This window comes from Larus michahellis, chromosome 6 (assembly GCF_964199755.1).
Source record: "Larus michahellis chromosome 6, bLarMic1.1, whole genome shotgun sequence".
In the NCBI taxonomy this organism is placed as follows: domain Eukaryota; kingdom Metazoa; phylum Chordata; class Aves; order Charadriiformes; family Laridae; genus Larus; species Larus michahellis.
Window position 1 is genome coordinate 58,785,500 of NC_133901.1, and position 20,225 is coordinate 58,805,724.

At 39.5% G+C, this 20,225-nt stretch overlaps 1 protein-coding gene across 4 annotated transcripts in view; it reads right to left on the reverse strand.

Moving 5' to 3' along the window:
• Positions 1-2,823: 2,823 nt before the first annotated feature.
• The window catches only part of SLF2 (SMC5/6 complex localization factor 2), a 31,091-nt gene continuing 13,689 nt past the window's right edge, over positions 2,824-20,225 (reverse strand). For all 4 annotated transcript variants that reach the window (XM_074591456.1, XM_074591454.1, XM_074591452.1 and 1 more), the window contains exons 9-20: positions 18,345-18,447; positions 16,795-16,870; positions 14,893-15,034; positions 14,325-14,439; positions 12,961-13,137; positions 12,283-12,380; positions 11,478-11,565; positions 10,876-10,998; positions 9,976-10,053; positions 8,199-8,285; positions 6,782-6,850; positions 2,824-5,655 (exon numbers count right to left, since the gene is read on the reverse strand). In XM_074591456.1, coding sequence (XP_074447557.1) covers positions 5,620-5,655; positions 6,782-6,850; positions 8,199-8,285; positions 9,976-10,053; positions 10,876-10,998; positions 11,478-11,565; positions 12,283-12,380; positions 12,961-13,137; positions 14,325-14,439; positions 14,893-15,034; positions 16,795-16,870; positions 18,345-18,447 — 1,192 coding nt within the window. In that variant the 3' untranslated portion in view covers positions 2,824-5,619. The remainder of the gene's footprint in view (positions 5,656-6,781; positions 6,851-8,198; positions 8,286-9,975; positions 10,054-10,875; positions 10,999-11,477; positions 11,566-12,282; positions 12,381-12,960; positions 13,138-14,324; positions 14,440-14,892; positions 15,035-16,794; positions 16,871-18,344; positions 18,448-20,225) is intronic.

The window sequence follows — 20,225 nt, forward strand, 5'->3', positions numbered from 1 at the left end:
ACTCGCTCCTGCCAGACTCTTAATTACGAGGAAGGCTGACACAGTTTCTCAGCAAACGGTGTTCGCGTACTGCAGGGAGAAACAGAATGAGGGCAGGAAAAAAAATGGGCTAATAAGAGAAAAATCAACCGGAGGGAAAAAAAAAAAAAAAACAACAAAAAACCAACGTTGTGCCGTGCAAACCTTGCCATACCAATGCTGGAACCCAAAATTCTGGGAAAAGAAAATGGGTTAGCACACAGGGGAGGCAGGCAGCGCTCCACAAACATGGAGGAGAGCTGCTAGGCAGCGCAGCGTCTCGGCATCCGCACCTGCCAGGCCTGTCCCCGCGGCTTGGCTTAGGGCAGAGGGGACGGGTTTGGTTTGCAGCCTGCAGATCAATGTGTCTGTGAGCCTGAACGATGCCGTCGGAAGAGCCCCCGGCCGCCCTGCATGATTTACGCTGCCTTTATAAAAGCCCGCAGCGTGAACAAAGCACAAAACTTAATGCCTAGCCATCCTCTCCCCACCGCCAAGCCGGGCAGCTTTGAGCTGTTATTTTTATTCCAACCGCAACCTGGTGGTCAGCCCGGAGAGGACAAGAACCCCCTGCTCCTGCCTGTGCTCTGAGTGCCAGGACTTTCATCTCCAAGCAGGCTTTGAGAGAAGAGAGCCCGAGACCCAGAGGCAAAGCCACGGAGCCTGCAAGCCGAGCCCCAGCTCACAGCCCTCACTGCTCAGGGGAAGGGTGCTCGCCCGGTAGCACAAAAAATGAAAGAAAGAAAAAAAAAAAAAAATCTATTTACCCTTTTTGCTTTTCTCTGCGAGAGGGAAGGAGCATCACTGGCCTGGCTTCAGGCAGCTGCAGCCGTGAGTGCAAACCCAATGCACTGGGAGGAGGGTGTGTGAGCGTGGCCCCGCGTCCTGTGGCCAGGAGCCCTCCCCGACACACCACACTGGCCAAACCTGCCTTGAAAAGCTTGAGGTCTCCCCCCAGGCTGATGGCAAAGACGCCTTGATGACAACGAGGGGAACAATTCCAGTTTCCACCCCCTCCCCTATGACCTCCCTACAGGGCACTGGGAGGCAGCAGGGAAGCTGGAGATGAAACACCAGCAGCAGCTCACCATGCAGAGACAGGGGAGGCATCCACCAGAGTACCACACGTCCAAATGCTGCTTCAAAGTCACCTGGAAATACATCTTCACCAGCAGCCTGGAAGTACGGGGGCCAGCTTTCAGCACCCTGACCAAAATATCAAGGCAGGGAGACGCCAATGTTTTCCTTCTCTCGCCAGCCAGCCCTACTTTTGATACCAGATAAAATATTCCCTTTCAAATTCCTTACTGCAAAGGCGAGGAAGCGCTGGCTGAAAAAAGCAGCAGTCAGGCAAAACTAAAAGCACCTCCGCAAGAAGCCCTTTGAGGAATTTACTTTCTCTAGGATCCTCCCCCCCCCCATCAGCAGCCCACGCCGTTCCCCAGCACTGAAAGCCCTTTTCAACACCAGATAAGAAGGGGCCCCGCCAGAAAAGCTGGCAAAACATCCACAAGGCAAAACATCAAGGTATTTCACAGCCCGGGGGGGAAGATGGGAAAAGGGCAATTTGAATGTCATTAAGAGCGTTCTGATAACTTAAACCACAACGAATGAGTTAATCTACTAATGATTGTCTGACCTCTCTGGGCAGCTCCTTTGGAGCTCCAAGGGAGGATCCCACAGCAGCTGCCCAGGCTCCTACAAGCTCATGGAGCCTCTTCTCTGCCCTCCGGGCTGGCTCCCCAAGCAGTGCCAGCCAGTCCCAAGAGCCATTCCTCTTTTTTGGGACGCCAAAACCAGCCCCGATATGCCAGTGCCACAAGCTGCCCCTCTGGCACAGTGGGATGCTTTCTATTGGGCAACTTTGGGCAAGAAGCTTTCTCAAGAGCTCATAAGCCCAAGGAGCAAGTCCCCAGAAGAATTAGGAGGGTCATCTCCAGCAGCATCCTTTTTGATTTGCCCCTTCTGGTGGAAAAGAAAGTCACACAAACACTAAAAGCCAGTGGAAGAAAAAAAAACCAAAGCAACCAAAACCAACAAAACACAAACCCAAGCCATACTGTGCTATATATACAGTTCTTCTGAGAAAGAAGAAAACCAAACATACAAGAACAGCATTAATACTGTGGCTTGAAGTATTCCTGCTAGCGATGGGGTCAGCAGAAGAATCCTCTCTGTAACCCAACTACCTAGAAGCACTTGCTTGAACCTCCAAGAGAGAGCATAGTCTCTCGTGCCCAGCGCCCACCCCTGGGCTAGGTCACCCCTAGACCCAGAGCTGGCTGCTAGAGGATGCTAAGCACGGGCACCTTTGACGGAGACAGGCCTGGCTTGGCTGTGCGCGGAAAATTCAGACTGCGGTATCCATCCCTTGTTATTAAAAAGGTCTTTTTCCATGTTGGAATGCTACCTCTAAAATCCTCTCATGAAGCAATCTCACCAGCCGCTCCGCCGCGGCATAAGAACAGCGCGCTCCATGCATTTGTCCAGTCATCCGCTTTTCCCAAAGATATTCTCAGCTCAACTATCAGCACGGGGGACTTCAGAGAGTTCCTGCAGCCACCGCATCAATGAAGCATACATGTCCTACTGACCTTCAGCCAGACCTACCTGCAAGTCATTAATCACTTCTGAAATCCCCATCCATTACCAAGTTCCACAACAGAAACAGTGAGAAGATGAGATTTGCAAACAGTTTTGCTGGCAGGTTTCTTCAACTTAAAGCCAGAAGCTTTCTTTTGTAAGCCATAGAGAGGCTTGTCAGAAAATAATAATAATAAAAAAAGAAAGGCAGAGACACAAACGTATATTTTATATTCAGCCTTTATTTTTTTTTGTCTGTGATTACTGCAATAAAGTGCACCTAATTTCACATGAAATAACATGGCTCTTAATACAGCCAACGTAATATCAAAAGACAAACCTCAGTGCAAAATTCTTATCTGAAGACAACCAAAGCAGTTAAGACATTCCCTGTGCAAACAGCCTTTTCTAATGCACGTAACTTCTGGCTGGGGGCCAGTAAATGAGTCTGCAAAACACAACGGCAGCAGGTTTGCTGTTTTATTTCCTGGAGTCCCGGAGCAGCGCCCAGCTCAGCAGTCCCTTGCAAAGGCTCCGCAGCGATGCTTGGGGATCACCTCTGTAGGGATACCAATGAGCTCCAATTCAACCCACGTCTAGACTTAAAGCAACTGGGGAATTACTCCTCAGCTACAAAACAGATGGAAGAAAAGTCCAGACAAAGCGGGAGGGGGAGAGAGAGGGGAAATGCCAGGATGTATACATGGGCATTCGGCATGAAAACACAGGAGTGGCTGAGCTAGGAATGACTTTGAGACTTTCTCCATTTATAGTAAGCTCATCGGCTGTGAGCCCAAGAACTACAACGTCTGTGTGCCCCAAGACCAAAATAGGACCCACTGCCATTTTTTTGGTGAAACACAGCTGAGGCATGCCCATTTTGTCCAGGGACATTTAATTAGAAAAGCATGTCTGGTTTTATTTTTTCATTGTTCTATTAAATAAAAGTAAATATCAAAGTGGTTATTTCATCTGGAAAAAGAAACCCCAGCAGTTTCAATGTGCTTGAACTGCAGTACAAAAGCTGTTCATCTAAACCCCTCCCCTTTCCTTCTCCAAAATATACAGGACAGCAACTTACACTTTACATGGTAAGAAAATATATACACATTACATACAGTAAACATTCTGCAATATTTTTAAATTTTATACAACATTAGTGAGGAAAAAATATAAACATTAATAAAATTACGTACAATATATTCAACAGAATAAGCAACTGCTACCAGAGGGAAGGTTGATAACACTATCAAAGACAGGCAGAGCAAAGGATAGCGTTGCCATACCTATATACTACCACGTAAGTTGTTTCTTTTTTAGCCTAAAGCAGTTCTATTGCCAAACAAAGATACCCTTTGAGGTAGATTCTTCCAATTCTTACGCAACATGTTGAGAGAAAAAAAAAAAGGGGGGGGAGGGAGGAATTTTCTCCTCCCTCCCCCTGAACAATGCCACGAGCGTAACTTTTGTTTGAATAAAGATAAGCTGATTATCCTGTGAAGGGCACAGAGCCACCACAGTCTTAGGCTAACTCTCTAACACTTGAAATGAAAGACAAAATATTTAGTATGAATTTGCAAATAAGATATCTTCCCTATAAGACATGGGTCCATTCTATAGCAGTTCCTTTATATGTAATATACATAATTAAATTTCAAGGTGTTTTTTTTAACCTTATTTTACATTCTCATCGTGGAAAGTCATAGAGAATTCATTGTACAAGACAAGACAGTAATTACAAAAATTAAAAGGAAACAGTATTATAAAACACACATGTTGATATTATTAAAAATCTCACTTGTTAAGGGAATCCCAGTTGGCGCTTCTACTCAATACCTTAACTTTCTCTTCACATATACACACATCCTACAGAAAAACCACAGTGTAAGATCGAAATAATGGCATTTGCCCAGAGAGCGCAGAAGGAGAGCACATCTTCCTCTGATTATTTCACAAACAGCTCTTGGAGCTTTGCACACATACTGCATGTGCGGCAAGACTTCACACAAAGGAATGCAGACCTCATACGGTGCTCACAGTTTTTACGTACGTGAGCCAAATCCTCATCTCCTCTAATCTCCACTGAGCTGATATTTTAGAATTAGTATTTTCTCCATTTAGAGAAAGTGCTGAAGCCAGACAACAAATATAGATATGCTTGTTTCTTGAAGAGCACTACAACAATACTACTGGTGTAATAAGATCTCATTTATAACTTGGTCATCTAGAAAGACTTCCTGTGCAGTCACATTCACTGCATAAATAATGTCTGAAGATGAGGAAGTTAAGTTAAAATGAATGCATCGCTGTAATAACAAATTCTATTTTGTTATTTGATAAAACACAACCACGGAGGAAAGAAGCATCCACTTACACTGTCTGGGCACAGCCACTCTGTTTCCACCCTCAAGTGAACACGAGAGCAGTCACTTGCTCACATGCAACTGCCGTATTTTGTATGTTTTAAAGACATTGGATGGTCATACCAGTTCTGCTTTGCAGATTAACACGTGCAGGCAATTCTGTCATTCATCCCAGTTCTGAACCACTAACTCACCTGCTCACAACAGGGGAGGTCTAACACTGTTTCTGAACTCAGGTTCAATGTCACAGGGCAGTTCTTTCCCAGCCATCCTAAAAGAATGCTTGCAGGTGTGTGCTGGCAAGAAAACAAATACATACAGTTTTCAAATAACTCTTGTGATTAACAATGGAAACAAGAAAACTTCCCTCGGGTTTCAATATGATAAAATATTTCTAGCCAATTCAGACAGGGCTATAGAAATAGCTGGGTTTTTTCAGTTTACCCGCTTCAATTTTTCAGAAGTAACATATTTGTATTAAAAGCAATGTTAATCAAATTAGATCCTTGCATTCCTAGTATTTGCCTGAATCAAGCTCAAGTTCTAACTCAGGTGACTGCTTTCTTCTGTTCCGACCAAGGTGAAGCTGCACTCATTCTATGTCTTCCTTGGTTTCAGAGTTTTTCCTGATATTTTCCCTGAACTAGACAAGATTTCATGAATCCGGCTCCCAAAAGTCATGCAGTTTTCCCTAAAGAGTAAAAACAAAATAGTAAACAAGTCAGAAAACCAATGATAGAAGAGCACGTTATGCAAGCGCTTAGCTTGCGATCACCACGTGTTGCAAGTCCCTACAATTTATTCCGAAACATTTGCCAGTTTCCCCATATGTGGATCAACCCCAAATAGCTCTGAATAAACAACTCCAAGCGCTGTGTTGTTATCAACTTTCATCAATTGCTAAGTAGCTTCTGCAGCCATGTATTACTGTCTTGTTCCCTTCCCCCTCTGTAACAAGAAATGTCACACACACTAGAAATTATGTCTTTTTTGCACGTTGCTGGGAGCGATTAATAGTCTTTACAGACAAATGGTTGATTACACAATTTTTAACCGAAATCAATACTAAGCATATATGCATAATTTAGATTTTATGTAAGCGATACACTACATTATTGGAAAGCTAAGCTCTTCCACGACAGGTAGCCTTATATTCCAAGACAGGCCTCAAAAACAGTTGGTCTGATGACATTACAAAAGAAATAGCTCTGAACTCTGGATAGCAGTAGAAGTTATCCACCTATTCCACCTAGGTATCATGAAGGCAAATACTAATGAGACACTAATCATGACATTATTTACTACTGCATACTGTTACAGAGCATGAAAGGCTTTTCCTAATCATTGCATGAAATTCGACACATTCAAAGGGGGAGGAGTTATCCAGAGCTGTTAAAGGTATGCGGAGACAGCCTTGGACTCAAGTAGTCTCAAAGCCACACACTGCCAGACCACAGCAGGAAGTGTATCACTGCATTCCTGCCCCAACGTCCTTTTCGAAGCATCTGCTAATAACTATAATCAGAGACAGACCCTGTGACTTGACTCAGTACTAGCGTTTCAGTGTATTACGCAAGCCATTTACAAAAACAGCACTTTTAAGGATTAAGATGAACTCTTGGTTTTATTGAAGCCAGCAAAGTAAGGATTTTAATTAAAATCTATTCTAATACATCTAAGTATATTCCACAGCCATGCCATTTATGAAGAAAAAAAACCCCAATCTCTTTAAAAGGCTATGCTATTTTCAAATGCTAAAAAATGAGTTAAATGCACATTGCAATATGAAAAGAGAGAAGAAGGTTTCATTACAATACCTGAGTAGGCCGAGTGGTTTGTATCATATCTTGCCATTTCCCATATATCCTAGCAACTAAATCTTTTACCTGCAAATGCAGATTGATTACTTTAGCCATTTATGTTAAAAAAGCCAAAATTATACCCTCCCTGCCTCCCACTTCCCCAGACCCACAAAACCCTGGCTAACCCAAGACCCAAGGTTTACTGGGAGGGCACAATTTTACAGCTGGCACAAAGAATCACCACCTCAACTCCAACCAGATCCCTGTAATTTGTGACTCTGAATTCAAAGTCTTGTGCTCCACACAAATGCATTACAGGCACACGACTCCCCATGTGAAGTGTCTGGCATCAGCACACAAGCCTCTGGCCTCCAACCACTCACCTCATCCTTCGGGTGAGTTATGTTTGTTACACACATCTGATTGTATCTAGAAAAGGTGCCTGCAACTGCAATCACGAAAGCCAACTATGCAGCACTGTCCACTTCTGACATGAATTTCTTATGCATAAAACTGTGCTTTTTCATAACCACAAGCAGGAGTTTAATCCAAGCTATTCAGAACTGAGATCTGGTTCACATGCTGTGTTAAAACCCAGCACAGTGGTGTCCTCTGGAAGTTACTGCACCATTACACAAGTGATGGGGAAAAACACAGTAAGATTTTCCCCCCTCTCAGTGAAAGGGATATAGAAAAAAAAGTGAAAGCAACTCAAGACACAAAAATCCAAGGCAAGATTCATTAACTTGTTAAAAGGATCCATGCTCTACTGATCTGGAGGAATAAAAAAGAAAAATCTTGAGATGCACACAACTGCAAATGTTTGATTTAAAGCTGAAGAAGCTGAGGCTTTTCAAGTTGAGGTCAGTCACTTCATCACTGATCTGATTTGGCTTGCTACGACAGCATACAAAGCATGAAAGTCACAAAATTAGGACTATCATTAGCAAGCCTCACACCACAAAGAAACCGAAAGGCAATTATCCACACTTGATGCTACATCACATTTACTGTTGGCTCAAATCCACAACATTTTTAACTCATTAATTTGACAATAAAACAGAGATGCATGCAAGATAAGCTAATTTTTCAGTTCTCTGTATCCTGCCCTGCATGTAGCTTCTGCTCTTAAAAGTACAGTCAACAACTATCAGTGACTGCCAGGAAAAGAAACTCTGTGGGTATGGAAGTTGAGATGCTGAGCTAGAAAGATGACCATCTCACATTTTACAGTTGTTCAGAGTCCCGTTGTTAGCAAAAAGAGTATTTTTAGTGCATTAAGATGGACATGTATTTATGTACATGCAAAGACATGATGCAGACAGACAAAGCAGAAAAACCCCAAACTCTTTGAACTTCCAGGGCTGGGACGAGGGAACAACATGCACCAAAAACACTAAAAACCACCCCAAAAAAACAATTTATGTCTTACCTTAGTTCGATAAAACAGCCTTGCATCTTCCCTAATATCACATTTTATGTGCTTATCTAAGGCACCACAAAGCTTCAGTAAGTGTTGCTAAATAAAGACAAAAGTATACAGCTATTTAAATTCTTCATGTCAAAAACAAAAGCTTTCTTCAAATATTATTTCAATTTAAAAATTACATGCTTCAATTTGAAATGTTCTCAGAAATGTACAGTAATAAAGGGGGAAAAGGAAGAAAACAGGATCCTCTATCAGATGCACTCAGTAAACCAGTTCAAAGAGCTTTAAAAAAATAGTTTCAAAGTATAGCAGATCTATGCATCACAAATTTTAAAGTTCCTACTAGCTAATTTGTAAATCTTTTCTGTCCCCAAAGTAGCAAGCACAGCACCATTCAGATCTCTTATCAGCAAAAAAAAAAGTTCTGAAGTTCCAATAGCTAAAAATAATCTTTTCAGTAACGATGACTCAGGTAATTTTCTGTTGTAGGAATTGGCTGAGCAGGCTGCTCGTATTCAAGGTTTACGCCCCGATCTTATTTCTAAGTTTCTGATTACTTTAATAAAGCAGTTTTGCAACTTCATAATCCCTTGATAACAGCTCCCAAGATCTTTTGCATTCTGCCAATTTCTTCATAAAATTCTTGTTTTCAATCCCTCACTGAACAGCTGCAAAGAAGCTCCACTCTGCAGAATAGGTGTGACATGCTGAAATATAAACATTTGCTGGTGTCTCAAGAGCATGCCAATTTAGCCCATCTAACTAGAGGAGGACCGAAAATAAAATAGTTTTATTGATTTTATACAAAGTCTAGCCTGCACAACATTTAGCCACACCCCTCTTGCCACCTGAAGGCAAAAAGGTGAATAATAGACTTTCTTCATTAAGAAATACAGAGACATTAAAAAAAAACTTAAGAAAGAACAAGTTCTCCACAAATCTTCAGGAAGACAGCGGTAAAAACCAAATCTCAAAAGATCATCACAATATAATTATTTTCTTTACCAAATATGATTTTGTTTCAGATTACACGCTGTGATTATCTTTTTGCATTGAGTAGGAAACTGAGACACTTAAGCCCTGACATGTAACCAAACATTCCTGCTTTGCCTCTCTCAAGCAGTTCACATGACAGATTTCTTAACAGCCAACAGTGATTCCATGGGCAGAAGGCGTACACAAACACCTTGCAGCAAGGAACTCAGCAAATGATCACAGAAATCTGAACAGGATTAGTGAAAGGCTAAGCAGAAGCTATTAACTTAACAGATGATCACACCACATGGTGCAAGGGAACTATCGCTACAGAGAAGAGAAGAGATACAGTCCTAGCTCTCACTTGCTGCATGGCTGCACTCCAACACAGAAAATCATGATGTGTTAGAACATATTTTATTGGATATTTACAAAGTGATTTTCTTCTAGAAAAAAATTCAATCCTACTTCAATAGTGCATAGGATCATTGACTTCTCAGAATTTCTACGTTGAGTTAATTTCCAGTTACTTTCTGAGAAAGATTAACAAAATAAATGTCTGCTGATCCACAGCCTCATGTTTTGAGGTAGTTCCATTTGCAGAAATGTAGAAGAGGTTTCTTTCTCTGCAGTAAGTGCAGAGAAAGATCTTCTGCATTTACTTTGCCCAAGAACAAAAGTCCCCCCCCCAGTGCTATTATCCACTGGTGATCTTTATCACATGATAGCTCTTACCAAAGTAGACCAAAAGTGCATGATAAATAGCCTTTTAAAATCTAAAGATCTACCCACTGAAGTTACTTACCCTTTGATTAGAATTTACAACATCGAAGAAACTAGCTTCGCTAACTAGATGAAGGAGGATGTAGATTAGGTAGTATGCCTGGAGAGAAATCAACAGAGCTTTAGCAGTCAAAGCACAATCATAACTCTTCACATCTAGATATAGTGCTATTTTTGCTTTCTGGAATGATTCCTCCAACAGCCAGATCAATGGACAAGTATGTCTACACATTTGCCTAAATAACTAATTTGAAACAGTACGTTCATACATTAGAAACATTTTAAAACAGTATTACACTGTTATAAATTACCTAAGTAACCTACAAAGCTTTCTGTAGTTTTAATTACTGAAAATTAAATTCAGCAGTTGGTTTTATTTTCCTATCATATACATTCAGATCAAAATACTTTCTAAGAGATTTCATGATAGACTCAAATAACCAAACCAATATTCAGTTTCTGGATGGGTGGAAATACTAAATCTTTCTAATACTTGTTTATGAAAAAAAGATTCATAAAAGATTCATAAATCTCTTTCTGAAGCCTGCAGGTGAAGGTCTGTCTCAGCATCAAACAGTTTCCAGTGATTACATCAGAAGGGAGGGGGGATGGTACTTCGATTACAGAAGACAGGACTCAAGACATCCATGTGATTTAGCTATGCAGAAAATCTGATGATTCCCTTCGTTTGTAACACAGCCTTAATACAGCTTCCTCTGTCACGTGCTACTTCTTTCCTTCCTCTATAATTAAAATTGAACATGAGTAATATTTTAACTTACACAGATGAACAGCAACAAAATAGTGTATGTACAGTTCCATGTACAGAACTGCCCTCAGTCAGAAATTAAAATAAATATTCTCAAAGTTGTAGAATATGCATAGAGAGACAAATGCAAAAATGCACTAATTGGTGATATACCTCCTGTTCTAGTTCTGTATTAAGGTGGTCTCCATCGGCGTTCTGCTGCTCCTGTCCTTCTCTCATCTTCTTTAGTAGATTAGAAGGTTTCATGTACACCAGATACTGATGCAGAAGACACATCTACAAATACAAGCATTAACAAATTGGACTGGTCTCCTGGCAATGGAAAATTGAAATCAAATGCCACTACAATATTATTTGTACACTAAGACAAGAACATAAAAGGGTTTTTTAATTAAAATTGATGTTTTAATGCTTTGGGTCATTTTTGACTATTCACAAACTAAAGTGTTTGTACGTTACCTCATTGAAAGATCAGCCCTATGAAAACAGAGGGTGACTCTACAAGGCAGACTTTCCAATGTCCAAAATGAATGTTGAGGCACATAAACAAAACTGCATTTACAAGATGCAGAACATGCAGGTTATGCACATCTTGAAAAATATACTTCTAATATTAATCTAAACTAAAAATTACTAATTTCGCAATGTTCTTGAAAATAGGCTTACAGTATTAAAACATGTTCAATCACAAACAATAGTATACATATTTTCTAAACTTTCCAATTATACACATACACACAACACATATGCAGTACCTGCTTGTCACTGTCATCAGGTATTCCTATATGCTTTTTATTAAGCAGCTTTGAAATAATCACTAGACTAAGACGTCTTCTTACTTCCCTGAAAAACAATTTAAAAAGTTACTTCCCAGACAATTTCTTAAATCCACACTGGTTCTACAAAGTATACAAGCTGAGGCATAACTTCCCTAAACATAAAGTTGCTTACAACTATTAAAGTGGATTTTCTGAATATAGGTGCTACTAAACTAATAAAGAGGCTAGTAAAATATAAGTACCCTGATCTCACTGCAGCTTTTCTTCTGTGCAAGTGACACTGCTAGATGCTTGCCTCCAAGCCTGAAATAGGGGACCAAATTCATTCTCTTCACTCAGATACATTATAATTAATTCATGTCAAAGATAGAGAACCCATTAACAGATTGACACTTAAATGCAGACATGAATCACCCAAAGAAAAATGTAACTTTTAGTCATTCAGACAAGAATTAAAGTAGGTGATAGATGTCAGAACCTGAAGTTGTTAAGCCTTTCTTTACTATAGAGAAATGGGAAGTCTGCAGCCCAGAAACCCACACATAAAATGTAAAATAACCTTTTTTTTTGCAGCAGAGGTGATCAAGAAGCTATACATACACACAGTAAGAACTGCACATATATCTGCAACATATGAGAAAACCCAAATACTTTTTAAGCACCATATAATACCTATCGCATTTATTAGACTTCGAACTTACACAAATACATCAGCTGTTAATGATTCAAATAAATTAGCTGTTAATGATACTATTTATTTCTGATGTTACTGTGTCATTACCGTCCACGTATTATCCAGCTAGGGACCAGCTGAACCAGCCACAGGAGATTATGGTGATTACTGGAGAGTTCACTCACTGCCAGGCAGAGCTCAGGCATCTTTAAAAGAAAAACAACAACAAAAAAAATTCTCAAAAATTACTGAAGAACAGACATGGTGAGCATTTGATTTGCAAAGGAGTACACATCTACTCCCTAGAAACATACACAACATAAGCGTTAAAAGGAATTCGGCTAATAAGAGGTGATGTGCATAAAAGATATTTCTGCATTGCACTTGTAGTAAAGACCGCTAAATACTATTTTACAGTAGGGTAGTTAAGATCAGATTGCTTTTCATGACATTTTATCAGCTTAATGCAATCATTTCTGCTTTCAGAGAGCCACTATAAACATACAGTTATTTTAGTAAATATAAGATTAAGTTCAATACAACAGTCCCCTTACAGAAGAGGGCAGGCAAGCATGATGTCATGCAACAAAAACCCTCTTGGTATAACCACCCACCTCCTAAATCTCACACAAATCCAAAGCTCTCAATTTGTTCATATTACATTTTCAAGCAGTATTTTTCTGATGTCCCAAAAAAAAACCCAAACAACTTCAAAACAGAAGTTTCTTGAAAATTAAGTTGCAGTTTCACGTTAATCTAGTACAAGAAAATTATTTATGAAGTTACCTTTGTATCCCAGTCTTTTATACTTATCAGAAGCTTTATGAAAAGGCACTGAAAATCTATCAAAGGAATTTGCTTTAATTGTTTCTCCAAGCTTATTTTAAATAGCAACAGAAGCAGCAGCAATATTTCTTGATCAGTATATCCACCTTGAATTACCGTTGTACAGAAACCTAGAAACTTTAAAAGAAAAAAAAAAGTATTAAAACCTGAAATTTGTTTACCTTAAGTACAATGAGAACTTAAGTTTTCCATCCTCACATTAAAATACACCTCAAATGATATATTGTTCTTGCAACACTTGTGTACTAACACCTCCTCATCTCCCAGTAACTGCACTCTTTTTTTTTTTTCTTTCTTTTTATATATATTTTTATATATATATACCTGCTGAAGCTCATCTTTTGAACAATGGCAATATTCCCTGGACATAACAGGAGTAGGAAAGATTTTTCTCCACTACACAGACAGTTCTCATCTAGCTGAATGAAAGGCTGACAGACTTTCTAAATACAAAAGTAATACTGAAAACATACATCAAAAGATTTTTCCCCACCAAAGTATTATTACCTGGGTCACTCACAATATGGGATGGGTGTGTAAATGAGAACACAAATCAAGAGATTCTGTCTCTAGTGGAGATGCTCGGAGTGCTTCCTCTTGAACTAAGTGATTTTACAGTTAAAAATCCCTAAAGAAATTATGTTAGGAGGATTCAAATACTTCCACAAGGAACTCTGAAATCAGTTATAAATTCAGTGTTTTCACCATACAACCTTTAATCACAGAGAACTAGCCTGTGAAGTGTGACCAGCACTCATTCAGGCTATGGTCTCACGGGACACAGCGCATGGATCTAACAGCTCACTTCCACAGAAGAGTCAGCCACGGCTCCACCTCCCCTCCATCGGCTCCCACCTCATGCACCTTGTGCTGCACAGGGACTGATCGCGTACCTCTGAGAGCTGCACTAACACACTAAGGCAGCATAAAACACACCACCCAACATCAACTCCGCTTCCCATTTCCACTGGAACACAGAAATGGGCAGTTTCTTCTACATGAGGGAGCACAGACATTTGATAAAAGTGCCAAAGCCGAAAAAGGGAGGCAGCAGAGCTGTGCCGTTGTGAGTGAAGCCAATGGAAAGGAAACACTGAAGTTTGCAAGAAGCCTGCTGGATGTGAAGCTGACACCGCAGGATAGCATCTACTCAAAAAACATGCCCAGGACTAGGTTAAGACACCAGGCTTTTTGGTAAAAAAAAAAAAAAAAAAAAAAAAAAAGGCAACAAAAAGCCCCATCACCACCCACAAAAAAAAAAAACCACAAAAAACCCTCCCACACAAACTGGAGTTTTTCCTCACCTTAATCACATTAATTAAATTGTTTTCTGGTAGACTGGAGAAGGCTGGACTGGCAGAGGTTAGGTCTCCTTCTCCTCTTGGCTGTTGTTTACTCACTGTTTCTTGCATCTTACTTCTAATAAAAGAAGAGACACTAATCTGAGCAATAAAACAACAATTTAAAAGCTCACAAGGGCTCATGTGCACCAAACTGAAGAAAAAAACCCTGCATGTTTCAAAATGCCTTCAAATCAAAACTATCATCAGTTACAGAGCATACACATCTATCTTAACTTGTGACCCATTATTAACAATTCTGCCCAGCTATTTTGGCAAAGTTCTTGTAAACCTCCATTAGGAAGGTGCACGACAAAGGACAATGTTCTGGTTTGCTGAATCCTTACCTGGTAGGCATTGTTTAAAGTTCTGTCTTATTTACTCTTATTAAAACCTGAGCTGAGAATTTAAAGAAGAGCAGGACTTGATGGAAGGGAGAGGAAATAAAAGAAAACCTTCCGATTCTACATTCTAAGCACAAGACTTGCTTTCACAGGATCTAAGCAATAAATGTCAAAAGGAAAACACTTACAGAATATCACATTCGTTAAAGCTGGGCTGAAGATGCTGCAATGGAAAGAGAGATCTAAACGCAACACCCATATTGACAAAAACAGCTGACACATCAGCGAGTGAAGGAATCCATGGTTTACACTGTTCATCACTGATGGAAGCTACAAGTAAAAGACATGGAATGGATTAGTTTTAAATTTAGTTCTTAGCATTAGTTCCTTCTTTTAAGGGAAACAAATAAGCTCAGTAGTCTGCATCAATTCTACCAGCTCTCTTCCCAGAAGAGTCAATACATTGAACAATATGCTTGTTTTCAGAACCACGAGGGGAAAAAAAACCAAACAGTAGTCCAACAGTATTTTAGGTAGAGAAACATCTTGTCTACTTAACAGGTGAATTACTTAGAAGTTCCACCCATTTTCCCCTCGTAGCTCTCTTCCATCACAAACTTCAGAATAAGCAAGGAGGCAATATTTACTTTTAAGAGAAGACAGAGATTACTGTTCTGTGTAGGTACAAGTAAGAGGGTGTTATTGTACTGGGACTGGAAGTAGAGATAAATAAAATTTGATTTCTAGAACCGAAGTGCTAAACAGATAGAATTCACTCATTTGATAGAAACAAGAACCAATGCCCCTTGCAAAAAGGTCTGATTTGTATGATGACTTGCGTCTGAAAGCCTGAAAACTGTACAAAGGATTTTCTACAGGACACTAAACTAGCAAGGTAACATCAAACTAGATGAAGCGTTTTCCGAACAGTGACAGAAGTCACTAGAATTCTGAATTGGGTCAATTTTGTGTCTTACGAGCTAAGTTCGCAAGAAAAAACTCTAAATATAATGTAGCGTAACACTCAAGACACTGTAGGTTCACATCTCAATGTTCAATTCAGTAACAAAACAAGAACAAAAAAGATGCATCCTTAGTTAAGCACTGGAAAAGAATATCTCAGAATGGTTTAAAGACTGCACAGTGGCAACTTTAAAGTGGTTAGATAGCGTTCCAGGAGCAACTGTAATCTATGTGATCCTGCTCCAAGGTCAGCGATCTGCTGGGGGCTCTCTCCCAGTCTTAATTCTTTGAATGCTCATTCATCAGCTTCAACTGTTCATTCAGAACCAAGCTTAACGCTAGCAAAGCACAAAATAAAGGCAGCTACGTTCCCTCTCATATCAGCTCACAGTCTGATTTCAAACAAGATTCAAAACATGGGGTACAATTTGGACAGACCCGAGTAAGTACTTCAAGAGAACCGCGTTACTTTAGCGATGTTAACTGGCAGGCTTAAATGAATTAGAGACTTTTGACGGATCTGAATAAAGTGAAGGCATGGAGAACATAAAATAAATTGTACTGGAGAAGTATTTGAGAGTACAGATGAAGGAAGGCAAAACACACAAGATACGAGCAGCGGTGTGGGCTGAAGCAGATCCTTGAAAGTGTTTTTGTGCGATTCTTTTCACTTTTGCCGTTTATCTGGAAAGTAAACTATGTAGTACTACATACTGCACATGACTATGTGAAAAACATCTTGTATAAGATATTAAGCTATGAAATGAATGCCTGCATCTTCCAAAGTAAAAGACAGAAAGAAGAGTAAGACTTTTGAGCAGACTGGGCTCCTCTTCAGGTCAATTATGTTTGTGAAATAACAGAAGTGAGTTTAAAAGGCTCTGTACTGGATGCACTGCTTTGCAAATACATGCCAGGACCACATCCTGCGGTACAGCTTGCACACACTCTGTGAAGACCAACTCCTGACATTTGTGCATGACGTAATTAACAGAAGAGCCTAAATTCATGCCAGAATCACAGAACAGAGCCAGTACCTTTTACTTCCTCCTCAATACCTTTCTACACTTAACAGAAGGGAAATGCCTTCATTCAGGTGGTCACTTTTCCATCCTTCAAATACTCACCATTTTTTAGTGTTATCTCCATCAATCTGTCTAAAATCTGTGTGGAAACACAATAGTCGGGATGAACAGACATCATCTGTGGAGAGAAAAGAAGCTACATGTCAAACACCAAGTAGCATGACAGCATCAGTCTTCTTTTAAATTAAAAGAAATAAACCAACTCTTTGGTAAAATAAAGTAAGAAACAATAACAGAAAAAAAACCAAACAAACAAACCCAAAGTCTAAAGCAAGATACACCGAGGAGAACAGACTATTGTGAATATTGATTATTTCAAGCAGTGCACAGATGCTATGAATACTTTAATTATTTGCATTATCAGAATGCTGTAACACCATGTAGAATCTATTGGTTCATAAGAAGGTACTGAGGGTTAAGAGAATGGAAAGTATCCTGTATCCCTTTGGGACCCATTTGCGGGTGTAATCAAATTGAACTTGTTGATCAGGAGCAGGGGCAACAGAGTTAACCACAACCTTTTCCAGTCATGTGCAAGTTGAATATATGCAATACTAAACCGAAACAATGAATTCTTGGTTTTTCATAGAACTCCAACTACAAAAGCATGACTATGAAGTACAGTTCAGGTTTCCTGGAGCACTTCACTAGCCCAGAAAAAAACTCTCCTTCTTCTTCTTCTTCTCCCTCAAGTGCTGGAGAGTTTCCTGCTCAGTAAGTGAGCTGAACTGGTTCATGCTTCCTCCTCCCTAGAGGAACACCAGGGCTCACACAAGAGGTGGAAGGCAATTTTTTTACTGTCTGGAGGGAAGGACATAGAGAAACAAAATGTTTCCCTTTTGGCAAAAGCAGAAAGCCACTCAACAGATGCAGGCTGCAATTTTGTGAGCTTTTTTTTTTTGTTTCAGGCACAGTTAGAATGTAGTAAATAATAACAGAATGAAACTGGAGAGGGGCATTTTTGTGAGGAACAGAACAATGTACATTCCTGGTGATTTAGACACGGATACAGACATCTAGAAAGCAGACAGCCACCACACTTCCTTTGAGAATGGCTTCAGACTTTTTCCTGAGCTATAATGCATGTCAGCTTTTGCCAAATGAAAGTTATCTGACAGTGCAGGCATCTCTGACGTTTTACAAGGTGATATATGTAGAAATGGTACTTTCGCATACTGCAGCATGTTTAGGGGTTTTTCTGTTTGTTTTTTAAAGGTGGAAGGAAGTAAGATTAACATTTGTTTGTTATTTGGCCCACACTATTATATCGTGAAGTCTCTTCTCACCTAGCATGTACTGTGGCCTTTTCAAATGCAGTAACACACATGAAGATGGACATGGATGTGCAGCTTTGCAGTCACTCAACGTGTGGAGAAAAAACTATCCCTAGTGTTTTACCCCTAGTGACAACCAAAGTATTTCAGACTGGAGAGCAAATCAGAACCCAGAAAGAAAAGATTTTTTTGATTTAAAAGTTTTTAACTTCATGCAACAGATTCATAAACTTGTTCCTATTCTTCCTGCTACAACTGCCTTCTGGGAATAATATTATACCCGGACAGAGTATAACTACATGAATAGTATAGTCTTACCTGGAAGAGCCACTTTAGAATTGGTATGGGACACAAGATACAACTGTAAGCAGAACTTAAAAAACCATTAATAGCTAAAGAAAGCTGCTGTGTTACACCAGAACTGTAAGACAAAGACGGGGGTGGGGGAAGAAGTTAAAAAAAAAAAATCAATTAGTGGTTGAATTAGCACTTTCACAAGAGTAAGAACTTCCCCACCCTTCAAAACATCATCAACAGCAAAGAAAGATGTGAACATCCAAAACAAGTGTTATCTTATGCTCTTACCTATATGAAATACTACAGTAATTAAACCTTATTCATGATTTAGAACAACTATCTTTTTCTCCAGAATGCCACACTATATAATTTGGAAACATTTGTATTAGTAGGGAACAATAGCTAATAGCTTGAAACAAACACTGATTTACAGTATTGTACTATGAACCTTTATGCCTGTCTACACAGACAGGCTGCTATGCTCAATGAGACCAGTGAATAAGATTTTTTTTTAATTATTATCCAATGACCTTTACTAAGAAAAGAGAAAAAAACCACTTTGTTTGAAATTTAAAAATAATCTTTTAAATAAAGAGTACGGAGGCAAACTAAAGCAGTTAAAACCAGTCAGTCTAATCTTACTGTGCAAATTTGTGAGATGCAAAAAGTAGCTTTTGGAGGAACAGAAAATATGCCATTTTTATTACTCAATGATTTCAGATTGAGTATTTGTTATAAAATCAGGTATGTTATAAGCAGCTGAATTAATGATATCCAGTTTTCCACATACCGTTCTTTAGTCTCCTCTGTTCTCAGCACCTACTAAAACGGGTAGCTCTGTTGAGAGATCTGTGTCCTAACTTCTCTGTATACCCTCTATCTGTCTGACTGAGCAAGTGGCTAGGAAGACATTCATCTGCCAACTGCACAGTCAATACATGCCAGCAGTGCCAAATAGGAAGAATGCATAAGCAATTAAATTATAATTGCCTTCTGGAAGGGATGATCCGTTTAATTTTCATTCCTCTAGTCACTGATTTACAAGATACTTTTGAAGCTTATATCCTTGTGATATTCAAAACATTAACGTTTTGAACTCCTGAAGCCAAAGGAGTATATCACAAACATCACTCCCTCCGGAGATGAGGAGAAGCCGCCCTCCTCCTCCTCACACCCACAATAGCAGATATATGCATATACATATACAAAATCCTTTAAGATTAAAGGAATTCCATTTCACTGATACAAGTTTGGAATAAAACACCAACTGAAATAACTAGAATTTTTCAGGATTTGCACTTGTGGCATTAGGCAAGAATTTGTCCAGCTATTTGTAGCCTGACAGCCTCATAAATATAGAGCACAAATCCCGATGACTTACAGAACAGTTGTTTATATACACACAGACACCCTGCTAGCTAAGTGACTGAATCTAACAGATGTCAGAAAACATGACTTTCTGCAATCCTCATTAGATGGAGCATTAAGTCCCAGGCCCATTCAGGATGAAAGCACATACAAGTCTTTCAATAGACATAATGCAACATTGACAGGTCCCAAATCAGTTCACCACAAAGGTCCTCTTTCTGTCTTGGGATGGTTAAGTTTTGTTCATTATGACATTTCACTTCTGCATTTATCTTCCACAAACTGGTCAGATTATCAACGATAGCCCAACACACTAGAAATATGGAAGAGGTCAGAACACCATTTTTTGTCCTTATGTCTTATTTAAGACATTTTTCAAGAATTCCAAGAGGAAAGAAAGAAGCTTCAAGCAACAATTCATTGTTCTGTAAAGTTAACCTGGAAAGGAGAATTCCAGGGAAAGGGAATCAGTCTTGCCTACTTAGTAAGACAGAGCTCATTTGCATGCAAAGATATTATTTAATCTTAAAGACT